Source organism: Rutidosis leptorrhynchoides, chromosome 2 (genome assembly GCF_046630445.1).
Source record: "Rutidosis leptorrhynchoides isolate AG116_Rl617_1_P2 chromosome 2, CSIRO_AGI_Rlap_v1, whole genome shotgun sequence".
Lineage (NCBI taxonomy): Eukaryota > Viridiplantae > Streptophyta > Magnoliopsida > Asterales > Asteraceae > Rutidosis > Rutidosis leptorrhynchoides.
The window spans coordinates 662,119,137-662,132,141 of record NC_092334.1 but is presented as its reverse complement, the minus strand read 5'-3'; the positions used below and the strand labels follow the sequence as shown (position 1 = coordinate 662,132,141).

The 13,005-nt window shown below is 35.0% G+C and overlaps 2 protein-coding genes across 4 annotated transcripts; one reads left to right on the top strand and one right to left on the bottom strand.

The window, feature by feature from the left end:
• The first annotated feature begins 2,575 nt into the window (after positions 1 to 2,575).
• LOC139893865 (ribose-phosphate pyrophosphokinase 4) lies at positions 2,576 to 5,484 on the top strand. The gene is made up of 7 exons (XM_071877052.1): positions 2,576 to 2,783; positions 3,171 to 3,486; positions 3,905 to 4,000; positions 4,143 to 4,211; positions 4,312 to 4,440; positions 4,722 to 4,821; positions 5,199 to 5,484. Exons 1-7 carry the CDS (start codon positions 2,659 to 2,661, stop codon positions 5,330 to 5,332), a joined length of 969 nt encoding a protein of 322 aa, XP_071733153.1. The 5' UTR covers positions 2,576 to 2,658; the 3' UTR covers positions 5,333 to 5,484.
• A 575-nt stretch (positions 5,485 to 6,059) lies between these two features.
• LOC139893864 (protein MEI2-like 2) lies at positions 6,060 to 11,240 on the bottom strand. 3 transcript variants are annotated; one of them, XM_071877049.1, is made up of 13 exons: positions 11,025 to 11,235; positions 10,257 to 10,298; positions 9,965 to 10,108; positions 9,460 to 9,884; positions 9,188 to 9,346; positions 8,889 to 9,005; positions 8,648 to 8,799; positions 8,440 to 8,531; positions 7,381 to 8,185; positions 7,184 to 7,268; positions 7,040 to 7,108; positions 6,748 to 6,927; positions 6,060 to 6,591 (listed from the first exon to the last, which is right to left on the bottom strand). In XM_071877049.1, exons 2-13 carry the CDS (start codon positions 10,285 to 10,287, stop codon positions 6,493 to 6,495), a joined length of 2,358 nt encoding a protein of 785 aa, XP_071733150.1. In that variant the 5' UTR covers positions 10,288 to 10,298; positions 11,025 to 11,235; the 3' UTR covers positions 6,060 to 6,492. The 3 variants fall into 3 exon arrangements, with proteins under 3 accessions (XP_071733150.1, XP_071733151.1, XP_071733152.1); XM_071877050.1 differs by having other exon boundaries at positions 9,965 to 10,102; positions 11,025 to 11,234; XM_071877051.1 differs by lacking the exon at positions 7,040 to 7,108 and having other exon boundaries at positions 11,025 to 11,240.
• Positions 11,241 to 13,005: the final 1,765 nt, after the last annotated feature.

Genomic DNA, 13,005 nt, shown 5'->3' with positions numbered 1-13,005 from the left:
TAGATTATCATTATTTGATAATCTACGTAATGTTTTTAAAACCTTTATTGATAAAATAAAGGCTATGGTTGTTTAAAAAATGAATGCAGTCTTTGAAAAACGTCTCATATAGAGGTCAAAACCTCGCAACGAAATCAATTAATATGGAACGTTTATAATCAATATGAACGGGACATTTCATCATTAATTTTTTGTTTGGGACTAGGGTTAATGGGGACTTCTCGTGAAACGGTGTGCATGCTTTCAGCCTCATCATTGCTTTTTTCTTGGGAACATTTATCGAAACCAAAACACCCTGACTGTACATCTTCTATGCCGGAATTTTTCGCCTTCTGGTCACCGCAGTTTCCTGAAACTTGTTGTTGTGATTGAGCACCATCGTTGATGTTGAGATTATTTTGCTCATCTTCGAATTCCAGGATTTTGATTATGTTATCTGATAAATCTTCATCTTCTGATTCATATTCAAAGCAGCTATCATTGTCATCATCCTCATTCTCTGTGTTGGCAAAGGTATCATCCACAAATTCAGTATCATCACCACCCGATCCATTAATGTTATCCGAAGACTCATTAGGAATTAGGGTGTTTAACTTGATGATCCTGTTGCAATCCTCCTTAACGAAAACCCTAACAATCCCTGCGCCAAGATCAATTCTACAACTCCCATTGATGTGTCCTGGATTAGATGCCAGGATTAGAACGTGGCCCGACTTGAGATTCTGATGTTCATTTGTGATGGAACAATTCTCCGTTTCAATCACACCACCCCAATTAGTGGCAATACTCTTGAAGGAGTCCTCATTCCAGCATGTAATTGGAACACCTGATATCTCGATCCACACAAGTTTTTTGACCGAATAAATTGGTTCCTTCATCATTTTAAGGTCCTTACACCACTGATGTATCGCCAGATTTTTATTACTCAGGATATTTTCAGCCTCAATGGTTGAACCAAAAATTAGTAACATATCCAAACCACCCAGATACTTTATTTCACAGTTTGTAAGTCCATCCGCTCTACACAAATCTCCGAACTGTTCAATAATCTTCCAATCTTTAATTGTGCCAAATACAGATCTTTTAAATAAGGGTCTGTTGAAATTCTGAATTTTGATAAAATGGTTGCTGTTATCTTTGACGTTGCCATGCCTAGACCCTATCATCTCTTCTTCTTCAAACGTGTGTTTCTTCTTCCATTCCTCTTTTATATTTAGTTTATCCCTTAGATCAAACCCATTCCCAGTGACTTCATTGTATTGTCTGGAATCACGATATCTATTGAACCCTCTAATACCCCCTCCTTGGGTCTGGTGAAATGGTAGAAAGTCACGATTATACTGAAAATCATTGCGCCAGGATGCCACCTTTCTATTCTCTGCCTTGAAGATTCTGATAGTTAAACCCTCCAATCTTATTGTGCATAAAGAACGAAGGAGTCTCTCTTCATCCTGAACATTGGCAAATCTGACGAAAGCAAACTTTTTGCCATTCCTCAATCTTTTGCTTGCCATGTAGATATCCCTTACATCTCCAAACCGTTTGAATGTTCTCCATAATTCTGGCACTAACAGTATAAACTACGAGACACTTTAAGCATATAGAGTAAGATAATTAGAAGGGTTAGTTAAAAAACTAAAAATAAGTACTTATAATTCTCTAACCAACATCCATGACATTACATCAAGCAATCAAAACTTCGCTTCTACACATACCGGTACCTCAATTTGGCAAGCCACCAAATGAGCCTCAATGTATATAATTTGGAAATACCGCAACGCTAAAGTCTTCAGTAAAAAAGAATGGAATGTCGCCATCATCCTCGCCGAAATTCAATCCCAAACCTTTGCATGGATCTCAAAAAGGGCAAAAAAAAGCAACAATTGTATGGCATCAATGGCTCATTAATCCATCTTTCTACATTTCCTCGAACACGCAAAGAATGGGTATAGGCTAAAATCGGAACATACGATACCCTCCGGAAGCCCACGTGATAATTCACTATAATATTTCGGGCCGTGGTTGTCGTTTCGCACTTGGCTAAATGGGTGGTTGTGATCGACTTTGTCATCGCATCTGCGATACTGTTTGATTGCTTCCTCCCAGCTTATATTTTAAGTGCCGCGGTGCGTAGCGAGGCCTCGTCCTAAAATATTATAGCTCTTTAATGTAAATGTAAATTTCCATTATATGCTACAATGTATAGTCTTATAGGGCTTTGTAATTGACTCCGTTATATTAATATAATTTTACTTGCTTTTCAAAAAAAAAAAATAATAAGTACTTATATAAAAAACACAATTTCATCTCATGAAGTATCCACCTATGACACATTTCTCATATCGTTTTGGGTAAAGGGGAGGGGAGTTTTACTTGGCCGTGCCCTTGGATCGTTTTCAAGGTTTCCTCCGGACAGTGATGGGGGCGAGGTTATTATCACTGCATCGGCATAGTCGAAACGGGAGATAATCGCAACGGGCAGTTTAGTCCCATCGTACCAATCACTTCTACTTATATACTGTAAAAAAGATGGCATGATATTTTGGTTGGAATCATGCTTTTCGAAAACCAAAAAGTGGCACTATAAAAGCGACAGAATATCGGTAACCATAACAAATTACAGTACCTTTTATTTCTGCCATTAACGTATCTCAAGCAATGTGTTCAATGGAGAAACCACAAAAGAAACAAGTGCTTTTGTTTTACTGTGTTGAAGCTGAACAACTTGCTCGCAAAATCTCTGCCCAATCTCACCACATTCAACTTCAATCCATCAATTGGAGGTCTTTTTTATTATTAATTTTCATTCCTTTCAATTTCTCTCTTTTACTTTGCGTAATGTTGATTTAGGGTTTTGGCGCAATAGTTTTAATTAATCAGTGATAGTGAACTTATGTGTACAGAAGATAACTAATTATACTTACAGTTATATTATCTTTTAATTTGTTTGTTTGATTTGGGTAATGAAGGTTGTTAACTTTATGTCTAACTTGTATAATTCAAACAAAATTAGAGTTCCAGTTTTTATTTTCTTGGTTAATTTACCTTTTGTTTTTATGTTACTTATTTTTCATTAATTTTATTGTTCATTTATGCTTTGTTGTTTATACAAAATAATGATGTATATATACTGATAAACAAAGAACTTGGCTTGTTAAATCACATTTCAGGAGTTTTGATGATGGTTTTCCTAACTTATTCATAAACAATGCCCAAGAAATAAGAGGCCAACATGTTTCTTTTCTCGCGTCTTTTAGCTCGCCAGCTGTCATATTTGAGCAGTTATCAGTCATCTTTGCACTACCAAGGCTATTTGTTGCGTCTTTTACGTTAGTATTACCGTTCTTTCCGACTGGTTCTTTTGAAAGAATGGAAGAAGAAGGAGATGTTGCTACTGCATTCACCATGGCTAGGATATTATCGAATATTCCTATATCACGAGGTGGTCCTACAAGCTTAGTCATTTATGACATACATGCTTTGCAGGTCAGATTTTAAACAAATACTATTGTTTTAAGTATATTTATTTATCATTTTTATACTTCAATTAGTTTTATTCGGTGAAGTTGAAGTTAAATAAAATGCAATGATGATATTAGAGACATAAGATAAAACCGGTTTAACAATACAAAACGTACTAATGTTGGCTCATTTTACTTATGGATTTTGCTAACTACAACCCTCAGGGATGTCTCGTTAACGCGCTTAATACACTTGTACATAGCAGTTGGTTATTAACTTTATGGTGGCAGTTAATAGTACAAGTGTTTTAAGCGTGCTAACGTTAGCAAAATCATTTACAGTACTTATTTGCAGCACAACTGTTTGTTATTAAGATGTATCATTTAAAATTGGATGCAAATACAAGTATACTCATGCTGCAATCTTTTTATTTTTTTCACAGGAAAGATTTTATTTTGGGGACAATGTTTTGCCTTGTTTTGAAACCGGGATTCCTCTTTTGAAGCAACGTCTTCATGCGCTTCCTGATACTGATAATGTAAGCACTTGCAAATTCTAATGATTTGGCTTCTTAATATTTAGAGACAGAGTTTGTAATAGTAGTCTTTTGTATGTACTTTCGTTGTTATAATTAGAAACTGTCGCTTTTAGAATATCGGTTACTCATTATCATTGTTTAGATTGTTATTGCATTTCCCGATGATGGAGCTTGGAAACGATTTCACAAACAATTGGATCATTTTCCCATGGTGAGCTGCCATTTTAGCAAATATGAAAAAATATAAGTATATAACATATGCATGACCGTATATATTTCTATGTCAAGGTAACGATATTGGAAATTTTCAGGTGGTGTGTGCGAAAGTTCGTGAGGGTGATAAAAGAATAGTACGGCTAAAAGAAGGTAATCCTAGCGGTTGCCATGTAGTTATTGTTGATGATTTGGTGCAATCTGGAGGCACTTTGATTGAATGCCAGGTAACTTTTCAACATGTTGCATAGTTGAGGGGTCTGTTTGTAAATACTCTGGGGTCTGTTTAAATCTTTATTAAGTAGCTACTCACTTCAGAATTTACTTGCTAGCTGGCTAAACATGTTGACATCTTTGCTTACTAATTATTTTTCTATCTTCAGTTCTGTTGAAGTGTGTTTTTTTGGGGGATGTTAGTTTTCTATACAACTTTTTAATAGAATAATTATTAAATCACGGACAGTTTTATACAAAGGAATTGTTTTTATTTTATATTCTTTTGTTGCAGAAAGTTTTGGCAGCTCATGGTGCGACCAAGGTCAGTGCCTATGTTACTCATGCGGCGTTTCCTAAAAACTCTTGGGAGAAATTTATTCACAAAAATGGTGGTCAGTTTCTCTGTCTCTTTCGTTATGTTTTAGTTCTCTGAGTTTGAAAATATATTTATTTTGCAATGTCAGATGTTTATTCGTATGATTTCATGGAACAATGTTCGTCTTATATTTGATTTTATTGCATCATATTCCACAAACCATGAAACTTGGATTATGATTATTACAATATTGTTGCAAAATATGACACGTTATTTAACATCTGGATAGTTGTTTGGGTGAACTCAATTTGACCCGTCTCAATTTGACCCGTATGGTACAGAAGTACCTTGTCTTGGGTTGTTACTTGTTAGTTGTTACCCATGTTAAACACTTGGTATGGATTCTTATGTCCACTAACACTTTAATTTTTTTTTTATTTTTTTTTTTTGCAGAAAGCTCGAACAAGGCGTTCACGTACTTCTGGATCACAGACTCATGTCCCCCTACTGTAAAATGCATTGAAAACAAAGCTCCTTTTGAAGTTTTAAGTCTCGCTGGATCTATTGCAGATGCCCTTCAAATATGATGCTTCGCTTTTGATATTTGGAGTATTTGTTTAACAAATAAACCAGTAGTTTATTGCTAATTTTCGCTACCCCATAACTTAGATTATTTCGGGTGTGCGGCCTTTGTTGCAATGTAATCATGCATCTTGAATCTTGAATAACAAAACTACTAGTCGAGTATGAATGTTCTACTTGACATTCCTTCGATTACTATGTTATAAGTTAAGTCATTGACATCATCGCACCCAGGGCCGGAACTTATAAGGGACAAGTAGGGGCACCAGCCCCGTCTGGATTTCACAAAAAAAAAAAAGTCTACACTAAAAAAAAAAAAATTTCTACTAAAAAAATAAGGTTTTTATTAGTGTTTACCCCGTTAATGATTTTTTTTAGTTTAATCAACCGGCCCATCTATAGTCACTGATCACATCACACCATTATCCGGGGTACGTATTATTTTCATAAAAATTTCAGTGAAGAACAATGACGGAAAAAGAGAGTGATGATATGCTTCCGACTTTCTTTTTCTTTTCTTTTTTTCTTTTTTTGAAACAACAAAATTTTGTGACCACACCCTCTAACATTGCTAGAGAGGCGAGAACAAAAAAATTACAATGGTTTATTGAGCCAGCAGGTCCATAATAAATTACATTTACCTCTAAACCTAATAAGAGACATTACAAATAGAATAAAAACCCCTATTACTATTCTTATTAAATTTAATGCATTCAATTAATACACAAAAAAGGATCAATGTCATAAGAACTAAATCATAATCATGTTACATATATAAAATTTTATAGGTTAACAATTTGTCAATATATACATATAAGATCTATGAGATCATTATTAAGAAATTTTACATATTGTCATGGTAGCATAACTTCATATCATACACTTACACAATAATAGTTACCATCCGGGATCTATCATCTCCATTCTATACACTTAAACAGCCCCTCGGCACTATAATTCCGACTCACATAACAATATGTACATACATATACACACACATGTTTCACAGATTAACTTGTAGAACGTGTCAAAGAATGCACATTATCACAATACCTCTGCTTTTTCTCAGTTTTTAATAAGCCAACTTCGAATCAGTGTTATCTTTCATCAAAACGGTACGAAAAACAGCAACCCTGCTAAATAGAAGTGTACTTCAAGTCTAGTTTTATTCCAGACTACTGCTTGAAGAATCTAATGAATCCACCGAGTAAGATCCATCTGGTTGACGAATACATATGTTCATATTATGGTACGGAATCGATTCCTGGATAATATTAATAACAAATGAGATTAGCAAATGATCATTAGAGAACATAACAGAAGTTATAAACTTCTCAAGATTTTAGACATATGGTCAATAGTCAAATACTTCTATTAAAGTCAATAGTCAAACGTTGCAATTTTATAGAACACATAGTACCTGATTATCATCTTCCTGAGCTTCTGACTGAAAAAGAATTGGTCTGCACCATTTGTCCTCGTTCATTAGACTCGAATTCTGAAAATGTGTAATGAGTGCCATCTTCCCTTGGATCCGCCCATATGCCAATGAAGCGACTTTTTCACTGTTAAACTTCTCCCACTTTTTCCCATTAAATGTCTGTACAATATGAAATTCCATAAATATAAATATCCTCTATATATCCAATAAAAGGGAATAAATCAATGTATATATAGATTAACAGTTATATGTAAATGATATATTGAAAAACCTCATAAAAGGAGACAATGTGTGAAGGAGACCCCATATTGATGAATGCATAACCCACGTTGCATTTATTCTATGATCATGAACGATGAAATTTAATTAGAAACAGTTTGTCAATAAAGGTGATTTCATGGTGATAAGTGTATACCTTAAAATCAATAGGCAAATACACAAAGTCATAAGTTCCCTTGTGAGTTTCATCGATAGCTGCAAGCAACATCTTTGAAGTGTACCTTTTGTCAAACAAAAAAAAAACAAAAAAAAAAAAAAAAAAAAAAAATACAATGAGAAACCAACAATCTAATTTTACATAATACGAACCAAAAAAGATTATTGCTTTCTTACTTGTTAGGGATATTTTTAATCATTAAAGTTGTTCTAGTATCTTCCCCACTCATAATCTTATCCAAATCAAGTTGATACTGCTTATTTCCGATCTGGTTCACAGGACAATCAACTCGCCGAGTCCGATTGCGTTCGATTAACACCTCATTTAATGGTCCCACCCCCTGATAAGATCCGGTACTGACAAATATCGGTCCCTTGTTAGAAAATGATGTCATTCTTGAAGTTGGGGACCCACTTCCATTAAAGATTACGGGACTCATAAAGGCTCTCTCTGAAGATTCGGGGTAGGGTGTGAAATGGCTATCAAAAGGTAGGCCAGATGGAGCAGATCCTACATGATGACGTGATCCCAGAAACGTACCATGCTGACTAGGACTTGCATACACTTTTCGTTGTTCAGTGGATGGAAACAGGCCCACCGGGCCCACCGAAGAACCCCGCCAAGAAGAAGAACTTTGGTGGTCAGAGTAAGTAGTTGGACTTCCCCATAGAAACTCTGGACCAGATAGTCTACCAATACTAGACTGGTCAAGATTCGAATTGATAAATGGTTCGTTATCAGAAAAAGAACGAGGTTGTTGATGGTCAAAACCCTGTATTGACTTGATAAAGCTGTTTTTGGTGTTTTGATCTTTACCGATCGGTGATATTTTCACGGGGCTGGACATATTGTTTGGAAGTACGGTAGCCAGGCCATGTAACGGGGTGCTGTTAACGGGACTAATTGTTCTGAATCCTGACGACCAACTGAACCCTTGTTGTGAACTGCGATCCCCTGGACTGCTTAAATGAGCCCAGTTACCTGTTATATATGGTATGATGTTATTATTGAAGAATCATTAACTCTGTTTTACCATACTTGGTTTTCAAATTAGTTACAAATGTAATTAATATGTTCAAAAAGTGTTTCGGGTCAATCCAAACAACCTGACCCATTTCGCCCTGTACCAAAAACCACCCAGATTGGCATGCTAACCAATATGACTGACCTACCCATTCTGCCACATCTACAAGATGGTGTCATCGTGACAGCTTATAGATGATGCAGATACTAACCAGGAGGAGAGTTGATCACTGGTGAGCCAATATGGTGCCAGAAGGCTCGAGTTTCATCCTGGTCCAGCTCTTGACTCCTTTGTTGTATCATGCTGCATATAGAAAAACATTTGTAATCATATTTTTCATCTTAACTCAAAATGTACTATATTTCATAATAATAAATATGGATTTGAGGTACCAAAAAATAATAAAACGAAATACATACGTTCTACGAGCACCACCAGGCCTGCTGTGCTCAAGCTTTATACGTTTACCAGCAATTTCACTCCCATTTAGAGCATTAAGAGCCATCTCTGCACCTCTAACGTCATAAAATTCAATAAACTTGTGGTGTATCTTGTGTGGCGTTTCCCTAATCTGCTTTTCATAGAAAAAAAATTTAAAAAAAAAGTCAACTTGTATTCAGAGTAACAAATATTTGAACAAAACAAACGCTCAAATATCACCTCTTTGACTTCCCCATAAGCTGCAAATATGTGACGAAGATCTTCACTAGATACAGATGCATCCAAGTTAAAAACAACGAGTGTTCCTTGGTTGATATCCTTTTCTGATGGATTATCCTGAAATGTATGGAAACATAAAATATGATACATATCGGTAACAATTGTACTACATTTGACCCGATTCGTTTCAGCTAACATTTTAAAATAACCCAATTGACCCCTTATCAAACACATGGGCTTAAATTGACATGTTCTCATACATATGGGTAACAATTATACTACATTTGCACGACACGGACCTTAGGGATCGAAAAATGGATGTCTAGTTTTCTCCGTCTCAAAGGCTTGTTTTGAAGTTCTCTCATTGCAGCTCGAGCATGCCTGATGTCATAATATGATATCATCACAAATCCCCTGTGCTTACATGCAGTATACATATTTCTAATTTCTCCATATTCCTACACAAATCACCACTTCCAAAACTTAATTGTACGCATACGCACAATCCTATATCCTATTCCTATATACGTATAATAACAAGTAATTGCAACAAAAGTTGATAAAATCATACCTCAAAGAGTGATCTCAATTCAGAGTCTTCAACATTGCTATTAATGTTCCTAACAAATAAAGTCCTCGAAGGATGTTCCCCATACGGGTGTTCTCCAACAACAGGGGGCCCACCATTAAGAAGCTCGTAACGACCGGTTACTGGTACAGCATCAGACAAACTTAAGTTCGAGAGACCGTATCGAATCCCGTCTTGCGAATCGAAATCCATTTCCATTCCACCTCCACTTTCAAATAAGTCATCATGCAAATCCTCCAACTGAGTAGGTAAGTCAGCAAGGTCAAAATCGTCTGTTATGCCGGCTAATAACTCGTCTTCGTCCCCAGGAAGCATACTTTCAGTCAAACTAACAGATATTTCACCAACTGTATCTTCATTCTCGTCTTCTTGAGATTGCTTATTATAATTCGAGTCAACAAAATTCGCTGCACAACAGCAACCATTTGTTAAACCAAATTATGTGTAACGTTAATTTAAAGGTGATTAATGTAGAATATGTATGCACATTTTTCATGTGGAATGACAGGCAATGAGCTTGAAAACAAACTAATGTCACTCGATGCTCGGTTTGAATCACGTCGAATTCCCCATGCGTCTTCTACTTCTTGAAATATAGTTGACACTGATTGAGCATCTCGCCGACCTTTATCTCAAAAAAAAAAAAAAAAAGAAAAAAAAAAAAAAAAAAAACATTTGTTGCATTAATATATGAACAAAATATTCATATATTTGTTGCATTAATATATGAACAAAATCATTTATATGTTACATGTACAATATAAATTAAAACCACTCACCAGAAACAGGATTCTTTAAATGCTGGTCCATTGAATTATTTGCTATCAACAGCCCAAGTAAAATTATTAGCATAATCTGTAACTAAAAAAAAAAACTCCTATTTGACATTTGTGTGTGTGTGTGTGTGTGAAGTAAAAGGTCTAATATCTGATACTACTTTAACTTATGAAATAAATAATAACAGCAGCAACAACAATATTCAGCAATTATGGCCCCTATCAGATATGTTATAACTAAAAATTCGGCCAGTTTTTAACAATATCAGCAAGTATGTCTTAAAGGATTTATAAAAATTAAAAAGGTTTGAATTTCCATTAAGAGGCCAAACATGAACTACTTTTGGGGAATCAAAATCAAAATCTTGTTATAGTAAGTTTTTTCCACCATAATTTCAACATAAAATACATGATCATAACAATCAGTACCAAAACCCTTAAAAGAGACTGGAAAAACACACATAATTAATAGTAACTAACTACATTAAAAACTACATAAATACAGTTTTATATTCATACAATCACAGATTATGCATTTACATATACAAAATATCAAAATCAAAAAGTTTTTTGGTCAAAAACTGTGGTCAACATCATTCAATTTCAATGATATATATTAAACTTATATGATCACTTAATTAAACTGATAATAAACAATAACTGCAAACAGAAAAACTAAAATTCAGACAAATAAGTACTCGATTGCGAACTTGCGATCATAAATAAACAAATAAAAAAGTATAGAATTAAAAAAAAAAAAAAGGAACTAACCTTATATCGTTAGAGAATTATGTAGTAGCAAGAACATAGGAAAAGCGAGAAATAAATGGAACAGGAAGGGGGATGATGTTTATGTGAAATTGAAATTGATTTAAGAATTAAGATTATTAAATAAATATTTAATTGAGAAATAATTAGTTCCGTAGAAGCAGAGAAACGATATTTCGTATACTCATCTACTTGCTTATATCCCGCCGGTGAAAAAGATTCCCAATTTTTTGGTTGACTCGCCTATGATTGGATGGTGACAAAGAGTATATCCCACAACTTTTCAAATTATATACACCACTTCATTCGTTATTATCTTGTTTTTTTATTACATTTATCGTGTGGTAAAATGAGTAAATTATTATAGATTTATTAAATGAAATTACATCATCATCATCTTTATCTCTTAATTGTACTCTGGTTGTGCCTGATTGATTTGATGATGTCCGGGCAGGTAGTCGTCATGTGATTTTTTTTTTTTTTTTTTTTTTTTTGGTAAGCGAGGAACCCTCCTATGAACGAGCACATTGGTTCCCCATAGAAGGTAAAACCTCGGGTAATCAAGCCCCCGAGCGCGAGACCTGGTACCGGGTGAATTGCGCATTATGCGCACCCTCTAGTCACACTTCCTTTTTGAACAATTTGGCATGACCAGGAATTGAACCCGGGTGGTGTGTTTCATTGGGCAACTCGGTGGCCACTCAAGCAAGCCTGAATGGTTTATTAAAGGGAGTTGATACTCACACACTCCTTTTTGATCCATACACACTTTTGGTCATAATACTTACAATTATATCCCTAAATTTACCTAGGAAATTGAACCTGCATTATCATAAGTAAGGGTATATTAGTAAGTTAGTGTGTATGGATCAAAAAGGAGTGTGTGAGTATCACCCCCTTTATTAAAATACATTAATAGTCATTATCTTTAAAAGTTATGTCAATTGTTTATTACTTACTTTAAAGTGTACGTTGATAATCTATGTTTTACTTAAAAACGCTAATATGAGAGGTGATGAACGCACATTTTAAGTAGACCATCAACGACACATACATTATTAGAGCATTAGGTGTGGATGCTGTCAGTTCGGCGTCGGATTCTGTTTTCATTCCCATCGACGGTCGGTCGACACCATTTCGGTGTCGGTTCGGCGTCTCAAACCTCAAAGTCGCTAGCACGACGTCGACCAAAAATGCATATGTGGTCCCATTTTTTGAATTTTCGAACGTTATACAAGCTTAAAGCTTCAAAGAAATATTCAAAAAAATGGTTTATTTGGTGCGTATTTGTATCTATATGTATATGTCTGTATATGAAGGGGGAAAGAGAAAGAGATGGTAGGAGTAGATGATAGATGATAAGGATAATAATAATAATATAAATAAAAGATGACGTGTTTATTTGGAATCCAAGGTTTTTTTTTTTTTTTTTTTTTTTTGTGTTAATATTGTTTTATAAAATAAATTAATTAATTTAAATAAAGGATTATATAATAAAACATAAAATATCTTCTCTCTCCAAGACACTGAACTGACATTCTTCCCAATTCACCTGTTTTTTCACCAGTGTCAGTTTTCAGTGTCAGTCCAGTCAGCGTCCAGTCATCAGCAAGACACTGAACTAACACTGAACTGACGCGTCACCACACCCAGTGCTCTTAGGTAAGTCAGGGACAATTGATGTAGTTTTTAATAGATAAGAATGATTGAACTTGCGGGCATAGCCTAACGGTTAACCCATGTTCTTGAGTTATGGGATATGGATAAGTCATATGTTCGATCCTTAAGAATGTCCTTGATTTCTTTAAATCAACTGAACATTAATATTGGTTGTATATATATAGTCCATATAGGGAGAATTTACCGGCCAGCTCGATTGCATAGATGCTCGACCACATGCTCGTATAAATTGTAGTTCGATGTCCCATGGTGCAGTTTGGATTTCAGCTCGAACGTGTGCTTGAGTGACAAATGAAAGTATTCG